This window comes from Protopterus annectens, chromosome 3.part1 (assembly GCF_019279795.1).
Source record: "Protopterus annectens isolate FY-2018-M chromosome 3.part1, PAN1.0, whole genome shotgun sequence".
NCBI classification, from domain to species: Eukaryota; Metazoa; Chordata; order Ceratodontiformes; family Protopteridae; genus Protopterus; species Protopterus annectens.
In genome coordinates, this window is record NC_056732.1 from 363,651,084 (window position 1) to 363,661,005 (window position 9,922).

The window sequence follows — 9,922 nt, forward strand, 5'->3', positions numbered from 1 at the left end:
AGGGTAACAAATACAGGAACAGGGTTCTGGGTCTTTTGTAGATCTACAGTTATAGCGAGTCCTTCACACAATTCTTTGTCTTGTTTAGTTTAGTTTGTGTCTTTGGACAGGGTGTAATAACATCCTTGGTAAAAGGTCCCTAAACAGCCACGTTTCTTAGATGTTCTGCTGTACTTTATTTTGTTAAACCTCCAAAACTGTAGTTAAATGCATCTTCCATACTATCTTAGGCTAAGCCTAAGGTGTTTGTGTGTCTAAGAATGTGATCTGACAATGACTTGGCAGTGTGTCCAGACATCTGTGCCTAATTTCAAGTCCCTCTCGCTCCTTTTTTGTAACTGGTATCTGCTGCTTAATTTATTTTCAGGTTGCAGACATCTTACTTGCATCTATTCATTCTCTACTCCATTACTCCTCAACCAGTAAGAGATTCGGTTACAAAACAGTTGCTGTGACAAAAACACCAAAAGGGAAGAATGTAGTAAATCACAGTTAACCAAATGGTATGCTGAAACCTGCAGATTTTGTTTCAGGCAATAAAGTTTAGTACCATACTAAAGTGTCAGTAAGAGCCTACTAGTTAGTTAATTTGTGCAGATCATTACTGAAATACCTAATACAGTTGCAGAATGGATGTATGCCCTACACAGTGTACTAAATTCAGTATCTGGATGCAGTATAAGTGAATGTGAGGTGTGTATTTTTTGAATAAAAGAATGCCAGTTGGCTGCACATGGAGGAAGTGTGTTTTTACCTATACTGGCATTATATGAATGAATGTATTATTAGTGTGTTGAATGGATTCGTGAAGGAATTCATGTATGCAGTCAGAGCAGAACAATTTAATAATTGGGACATTTTCCATTACATTCCTATTGCTGCGTATTTTCCATATTTTTTTTGTAGAGCACTTCATCTGTTTTTAAATATTGTGCTGTTCTTTCACAAGCATATGTTGAAGTACTGCAGCTCTTTCATTTTACAAGGTAAAGCTTCACAATTTACACAGCTGATACCAATTAATATGCCAGGGTACTGCTTTAAATCTATACTGCTGATGGCAGTCTTTACAAGAGGTGGTTAGTGTTAAGATCATGTGGTGAATGAACACTGGTGCCTCTTGCTATAAACAATGCCTGCCACACCCAGATAAGATTCATGCTGTACTGCTGGAGAGTTGTGATGGGCATCTGGTCATCAGATGACTGGAGTGCTCCAGTGCACTTTCCCACGTGTGTGTGTGTGTGTGTGTGTGTGTGTGTGTGTGTGTGTGTGTGTGTGTGTGTGTGTGTGTGATTTGAGCAAATGCTTTGTGATTCTTAAAAAACAAACAAAAACAAAAAAAAAAAAACCTCCCACAAAACTGACTTTATCCTTCTGTGACCATCAGCACAGGGACTGGTAGGAGATGTAACAATAGGTTTTAAAGGACACAACCCTGTGCACAGACAGAGTTTTTTTTTTTTTTTTTAAATACCTGTGGATTCATCCACACATTCCGTCTGCAGTGATGTCACACATAGGAAAATTGAACAGACATTAGTGCAACTTTGAGTAGAATATATTAAAACAGTCAAATTAAATATGGGCAAGTAAGATGGAAAATAAATTGTGGCACTGTATACACCACATGCCGTGGTACACAAGGCAAGGCCCACGATTTTCAGAGACACATTAATGAACAGCTTGTCAAAAAGTTTAAGTAAATAATGCAATTAACATCAAAAGTACATAAGGAATACACTTTGAATATGATATATACAGACAAATATACTATTGCACTCGGGTGAAATTTTGAACTCAAAGATGGCATTAGAGCAATACAGACAGTTTTACAACTTCACTAATTGAAGAGAATAATTGAAGAGAAGTATCTGTCTCCCTCTAACTTGTAAGAATGTGTAACATTTGTAAATGACTTGTTGTACAAAAGTTATATACAGAAACTCTATCATTGTGGTCAGCTGGTTGGCTGGGTGTTTATCTGCAGTTCACAAAAGTATTTTTTAAGTTGCTCCCAGACTAAAGTTCACAGAATATACCAATGGGAAAGCAAAAGCTGACGTACTGGAGCAGATGTTGTATTTAGACACCCCCCTCTATTTTGGGTTAAGAAGTGCTAGCTGTTCACTTCCTGCTGGTCCAAAATTCTGAATCATACTAACCTCCTGTACTGCAAAGCAGCTTCGCTAATGTGAAAATACCAAGTCCAGATAAGATAATACATTTGACTGGAAGTGGAAACCTAAAGAGCCATGAGTGTGTGTCTGTGTGTGTGTCTGTGTGTGTGTGTCTGTGTGTGTGTGTGTGTGTGTGTGTGTGTGTGTGTGTGTGTGTGTGTGTGTGTGTATTATCTCTTACGTCTCTGCAGAGTAGGATTCTAAAATTTCATGTTTTACAAGCACACACCTTATACATAGATATTGTATGTGTGTTACTGTTGCTGATGGAATTGGTTTAAAAGGCCTAAAAAACATTTTGTGATATGTGAAACATATCATTTGAGTCTTAATGCATAAACAATTAACTACTTTAAGCTTGGTTGTCTTGCAATATCTCATTGTATAATAAGATGGACACCTTTTCATGAAGTGAAGGTGGTAAAAACATACCCTTTGAAACACAATAATGCTTTAAAACACAACTTATATGGTCTGTGCTTGGAGTTTTAAGGTTGTGCTGTTTGTTATCAAACAAATATAAAACATGAAAGAAGTCAAAAAGCAAAAGTAGAGCTCTTGGATATGGCTATTAGTCTAAGGCTAATTATGGTAGTGTGACAAAGGAGTACACAATAATAGAAATAGGATATCCTTAATTTCTGTTGGCAGTGATTGTTGTACTTGGATTACAGTGCTGAATTTCATGGTGCTGTGGCTGACTAAGACCACAGAGATGACTGTTCACAAGAAAATGACCAAAATGATAGTTTGGGCACACACTTGTCTTAGAATATATAATGAAATATATTCATGACTTGGGTGAGATGAATGCAAACATATATAACAGAGATAAACAAATAATCCACAGAGGCGAGCAGTGTATAAATGTTTAACACTTAGAGAAACACGTAAGACAGAATATCAAAGAGATGGAAGCAAAACAGTGGTGTTGAATAGATGTGATGTGCAGAATTTGGTACTATGTGAAAGGAGCCTAAAGAGCTCTTGGTAGGATAAGTGAAAAGCATTGTAGTTAAGAACATTGTGGTGATCCACAAATGTGAGGTGGGATGGCTGTTGGGCCATTTCCTGTATATATTTTATCTGCAAAGAAAAGGAGAAAATGCTGTTTCTAGTTGTGGATGTACATGTTGGAGTACTCTGTGTGGCTTTTAGGGGAGTTTTATGTGCTTAACGAAATATTGCATTAATTCTTAAAATTCCTATAACACTTTGGACAAAATTGGGAAAGCTCCAGGTATTCCTGGGAAAGAACTGGATCAACCCATTTCCTGTATATATTTTATTTGAAAAGGAAAGGAGGAAATGTTGTTTCTGGTGCTGGATGTACATGTTGGAGTACTGTGTATGGCTTTTAGGGGAGTTTTATGTGCTTAACGAAATATTGCATTAATTCTTGAAATTCCTATAACAGGCACTCCATTGCGACAAAGTTGGGAAAGCTCCAGGTATTCCTGGGGAAGAACTGGATCAACCCTTTTCAGGTATGGACCAAAAAAGAGTGATGCAACAAAGAACCTGTGTTGGAATGGAGCAGAGAAAAGATCCCCATCATCATCATCATCATCAACAACATCATCACCATAGTGCTCCTCAGAGGGTATTTCAGCATGAGATACTGCTAATGATCTAGTCAAGGGCTAACAGAACTTTAAAAGTGGAAGCAAACAAGTTTCTGCATTGAAATGTTTGAGTGTACTACTTAGTCTTGTTTTAAGTTTATTTTGATCGATTGCTTGGATTTATTTATTTATTTATTTTTGATGATGATTTTAATTCTTTTGAGTACGATGTTGGTGGTTTTAATTCTTTTGAGTGTTATCCATTAACCACCTATGGGACGGACTCCCATGGTATCAGTTGTCATACTTGCTTATCAGTTTTGTTTCACTGTGTAAATTTAACCCTCTATGATAAAAACAATGCAAAAAATAAACTGAGGACTATGTATATTTTTAATAAAACTAGTTGAAAAGTATGCAACTTATTCATAAAGAAACCTGTACTTTTAATGTGGTTGTCCCTAAACAAAACTGCAGAAAAACATTTGCAGAAGCTATGAAAGCCTTGTATGGTATGCTGTTAACCCCTAAATGGCTCTCTTCAGGCTTTTGTGTTACTCTTGGGGAAAGTTCATTGCTGGAATTTGGTGGTGTGAATCTGTCATAGTTGTTTGTAGCTAACAAGTGGTATTATTAAAAATTACTTGGGTATGGTGTTTCTTTTTATTGGGATTGTTAAGCTCAGCTATGCTTCAAACTTGGTGTCTGCTGGTGAAGTAAGCTCTTCCCTTATAGTTTGCATTCTGGGAGAGGTTTCAATGAATTCTTGTTGTTCTGACTTGGATGAGTAATTTAGCTTCCCAATTCTTACAGGCTCTGCAGCTTGACAAATGTGAGGATGTTCATTCCCTGTACCAGGAACTTATCACAGCAATAAATAGCCCATCTGCTGTTGGCACCCTGAAGATGGCCAATCGCCTTTTTGGAGAACAGACACACGACTTTTCACAAGTAAGTCAGTTGGAAATTTTTTTTTTTTAATAATGGTCCCTTGAATTTTTTTTCCTGTTACTGTTAATGGTATAAAAATGTCAGTGTTTGTTTTGATGTAATAATTGGGGTACAGTGATTCTTCAGCATGTATTTTGAAGCTAGTTCTTTCTAGGTTTGCAGCCCATCTAGTTAATGTAGCACTTGTACTTTTTGTAGGGGCTAGGATACTGTTAGTTCATAGCTGTTGTAGGCAAAACAGAGTTCTATTCCCATTTTATTTTTTAAATAAAGGAAATGTAATTTAATAATTTGTACACCTTTGACCATTTGGTATTAATGGGTTGCAAAAGGCACTCTTGTTTGGGATGGAATCTGAAGAAAGCAGATGGCAAATTCCTAGCAACTGAAGACAACAGTTACCACTAATGATTTTATATATCTTTTTTAAATCATATTGTTTACTTTTTCTCAAGACAGAATCAACATGGAATCCTTTTTTTGTATTAATAGCACTGCACATTAAGTCGTCTGTCTGCTTTCTTTTAAATTCCATTAATAATAATTAGGTTGAAAGCCGAACAGAGACGATTATAATAAAAACACAGATCTGGGTCACTGCATATATATTTAACTACTGTTTAGTCTCATAATCTATAAATAACTAAAATCTTGACATACCATTCCCACTCTAAACACCATCAAAGCTAATAATGTTCCTCTTTGCAATGTTTGTCACTCACTAAAAAATACAAATTTACACAGTGCCCACACGTGTAAACAGTGACATACCCAAAAAAAACTTAGTCCTCCTAAAATCCCCTAAAGTTATTTTAATCATGAAACCTTTTTCTTGAACTTACATGTAAGATAGTGAATAACCCACACTAAACCCCCTTGTATGCCATATATAGCAACATAAGAGTCACTTGGGTTATCCTGTTCATTACAAAACCAATACAAAAAGTTCCTAATACCTTTCTTCCCTGTAAACCTCTTAGTTCAGCATGTGGTACATTCCTGTTTTCATATTTCTCTTCACCTAACTTAATTTTTCCCATTCTTATTGCTCATCTGCAACTTCTGTCTCTTAATCCCTTGACCCCAAAAACATTCACAAATCACTCTTCCATTCAAACACCTACTTCTGTTGGCTTGTGTCATGATCACATCTACACACACACACACACACACACACACACACACACACACACACACACACACACACACACACACACACACACACACACACACACACATTCCAATAGTGGATGAAAGTTCTCCCATTCAGGCTTATACAAGTACTACTTTTTAGCTAATGTCACACTTGAGTGCGTGTGCACACAGAGGAACAGGAGGAAGATCTGATTATGGGGGGGCTGTCCATAAAATATAGTATCTTCTTTTTGGGGAGAGTTATTTCTCTCCTGCAATTGTTCAGACCAGCTGAACGGCTGTCTCCACCTTCCTGTGATCACACCATTCATGTGCAGGACAACCAAGCTCAGAAATTGAGGGAAACTATACTTTTCATATGGAATCTGGATTTATCAGAAATCATGTGATCAGTAGTGGTTTGAATACTTTGACAAGTAACTGAATCTGCTCATACAGCTGCTGTGATCTTCAGTAGAAGAATGGTGGGAGGATGCAGCTATGAAGATACACTGGCTTCATTTTTGCAGACGACTTGTGGACTGCTGAGAACAGGACAATACTTCAGATGTTTAGTTCTGGGACATCGTAAATACAGATGTCCCCTGGTATAGCTTAGATTTGTGGAAAAACAAACTGTAAAGTCTAAACCAAAATCCAAGAAAAACTGCTGTGTCAGCGTACAGGGTGTATATCCAAAGTAGTATTTATTGCATAAATTACACAAGCGCTTTCACCCTAACTTAATTGTAGGGCTTTTTCAAGTGTTAAAACAGTATCACAGTCTGTTAGCCATCTTTAAATACCCGAGTTCAAAAAAAGGCGCCAAAAAAGACATGTTCATTTTAAAGTGAAAGCACAAATTTAAAATCATAAAATGTAATCATTCAAAAATAAAATTAAAACACATTAATGTCCACTTATTCCACTGAAAGTACAAAAACAATACTTAAAAATACTTAAATATATGTATAGTATAAAGGTTTAAACACAAACAACCTATAAATACCATAAGTAAAATAATCTTTTTGAAATATATCCACTAAAAGAAATGAATTTCACTAATAATATCATTATAAAACTTCTGCTGTTTTGATTAAATAAGGCTTAATAGAAATATAATCGTTAATCCCTGGGGGGTGGGCGGCATTCAGTCTTATTTGCCAGTAGGTCTCCCTACAGCATAACCAATTCTCCCAGTCTCCCCCTTTGGGATCTATTGGGACTTGTTCAAGAATTCCAAGTTGGAAGCCTGTGTGCTCAGGCTCATTTTGTATTTGCTTACTTAATGCATTATTTGTATGTCCTTTCCTATTGTTATACAAATGTTCATAAATGCGTTTATTCAACACCCTCTCTGATTTCCCTACGTAGAAACCTGGACAGTCTCTACACAGGGCTAAATATACAATACCTTTAATGTAACAGTTACCCTTCTTGAAATAAATCCTACTATTACCATAATTTTTAAGGTAATAGCCACTTCCTCCAAAATGTACCTACAATATCCACACCTACCACATCTATTTGTTCCTTTATCTGGGTAGTATGTATTCCTATAAGTACTACTTTCAAAAACTTTTTTTTTAAATTCATTCCTGTTTTAAAAACAAATTTAGGTTCACCACCCACTTTGTGCACTATATCCTTATTGTGTCTTAACATCTTCCAGTTCCTTTGAACTAGGGCCTTAACATCTTTAGCAGTGTTACTATGTTTAAGTACAAAAGACCTTTTAAAAACCTGTTCAACAACCACTCCATCACCCGTAGAGGAGAGAATTATGGTAATAGTAGGATTTATTTCAAGAAGGGTAACTGTTACACTAAAGGTATTGTATATTTAGCCCTGTGTAGAGACTGTCCAGGTTTCTACGTAGGGAAATCGGAGATGGCGTTGAATAAATACATTTATGAACATTTGTATAACATTAGGAAAGGAAATACAAATAATGCATTAAGTAAGCACCTACAAAATGAGCCAGAGCATACAGGCTTCCGATTTGGAATTCTTGAACAAGTCCCAATAGATCCCAATGGGGGAGACTGGGAGAATTGATTATGCTGTAGGGAGACCTACTGGCAAATAAGATTGAATGCCGCCCACCCCCCAGGGCTTAACAATTATATTTCTATTAAGCCTTATTTAATCAAAAAAGCAGAAGTTTTATAATGATATTATTGGTGAAATTTATTTCTTTTAGTGGATATATTTCAAAAAGATTATTTTACTTATGGTATTTATAGGTTGTTTGTGTTTAAACCTTTATACTATACATATATTTAAGTATTTTTAAGTATTGTTTTTGTACTTTCAATGGAATTAAGTGGACATTAATGTGTTTTAATTTTATTTTTGAATGATTACATTTTATGATTTTAAATGTGTGCTTTTACTTTAAAATGAACATGTCTTTTTTGGCACCTTTTTTTGAACTCTGGTATTTAAAGATGGCTAACAGACTGTGATACTGTTTTAACATTTCAAAAAGCCCTACAATTAAGTTAGGGTGAAAGCACTTGTGTAATTTATGCAATAAATACTACTTTGGATATACACCCTGTACGCTGACACAGACGTTTTTCTTGAATATCTTAGATTTGTACTGTTAAGTGGTTTGTATTGTCTTCACTATTTTATTATCATTAGACAGGCAGACTTATTGCACAGATCATTTGTTGTATCCTATATCTTTCCATTACATATTCACTTCTCTAGCTTCATTTTGTCTTCTTTGGGCCCCTTTTTAAAGCTTTTACTGCAATTTGCATTTCTTTGTAACATACAGAGGGAATGGTTGACATAGTGTTCAAGGTTTGTACCTCATGGATAGAAGGTGCAGATTTTGACACGTGATTATTGGCTAGACTTGGAATAGTCTGCAGATTGATGAGCTAGTATTTACCCATGAACCTATATCCTTTAACCTTTTTTCTGTGACTAAACCCATATGTTCTTCACCTTTCAGTAAAAAAAATAAACAAACTAGAATAGCAGTAAGACCAACTAAAATGCTAATTGTAGGAAGTCTGGACTTTTATCTCTTTTTAAGTATAGTTTGTTTAAAGCAGTATTGACTGCTTTAATTGAATAGGTATGTTTATTTTGCCCTGGTGATTACTTACTACTGTTAGCACATTCCATAGTATAAGCTTTCTGGGCTACTTGGCAGTTTTAATGCTGAATCAACTGTCAGAAAATAGAATGTTGAACTTTGATTTTCTATAAATACTACTTTAGAAATACCAAAAATTCATTTCTGACACTAATAAAGATAGTTATTAATAATAGTAAGTGACTTGATATTTAATTTCTTTCAGTTGAAAAAATGTGTTTCTACTGCTTGTCCTTTGCTGGTGCACTTGGGTCATTGTTCCCCTTACTAATGGATATTGACTTTTGCCCAAGTGATTGGTATGTGGGTGCTGATGAGAATGCATGCTGTTTCAGTCACTTTAGAGACACTACAGGAAGTGCACATGGCTATCTCATATGTGATAGATGCTGTTAATGCTTCATTTGCTGTCTTCTCTGTAGTAAGAAATATATTTGTGTATGTGATTTTTTAACACATAACCAATCAATGTTTTTCTCCTTTGCTTGCAGGACTACATTACAGCAATTAAAAAATTTTATCATGCAGAACCTGAAGCATTAGATTTTGTGGGTGCACCAGATTCGGCAAGGACACACATCAATGAATGGGTAGAGGGCCAGACACAAGGTACGTGCAGTGCTGTATGAACTGGTTGCACGTTGATTTCACTTCAGTTGCTCTGTTTGAAAGTATCTTGCTTTTTCGTAACTAAATTTGAAATCTGGTTTTAATGGAGACTAGGTATTTTCAGTGACACTTCTAGAAGGAACTGTAAGATAAGGTTGAATCATTACCTTGGTGTCTTGCATCAGGGCAGTACCAGTGTTTATTGATGGATTGAAGCATAAAACTCCTTTGCCTAATTTACACTTTGTAATCACTGAGCCTTTACATGTTTAGTTTTAATGTTCTTTTCTTTACTATAATTTGCTTATCTATTTTAATTTCATTTATAAAACATGTATTTATGTGTTTAGTTTGAACTGACAATTAGC

The 9,922-nt window shown here is 35.6% G+C and overlaps 1 protein-coding gene across 1 annotated transcript in view; it reads left to right on the forward strand.

The window, feature by feature from the left end:
* Positions 1–9,574, forward strand: part of LOC122797673 (leukocyte elastase inhibitor-like) — a 138,548-nt gene extending 128,974 nt beyond the window's left edge. Inside the window, exons 3-5 of the mRNA XM_044066212.1 lie at positions 3,598–3,783; positions 4,559–4,696; positions 9,437–9,574. Coding sequence (XP_043922147.1) covers positions 3,598–3,783; positions 4,559–4,696; positions 9,437–9,574 — 462 coding nt within the window. The remainder of the gene's footprint in view (positions 1–3,597; positions 3,784–4,558; positions 4,697–9,436) is intronic.
* Positions 9,575–9,922: the final 348 nt, after the last annotated feature.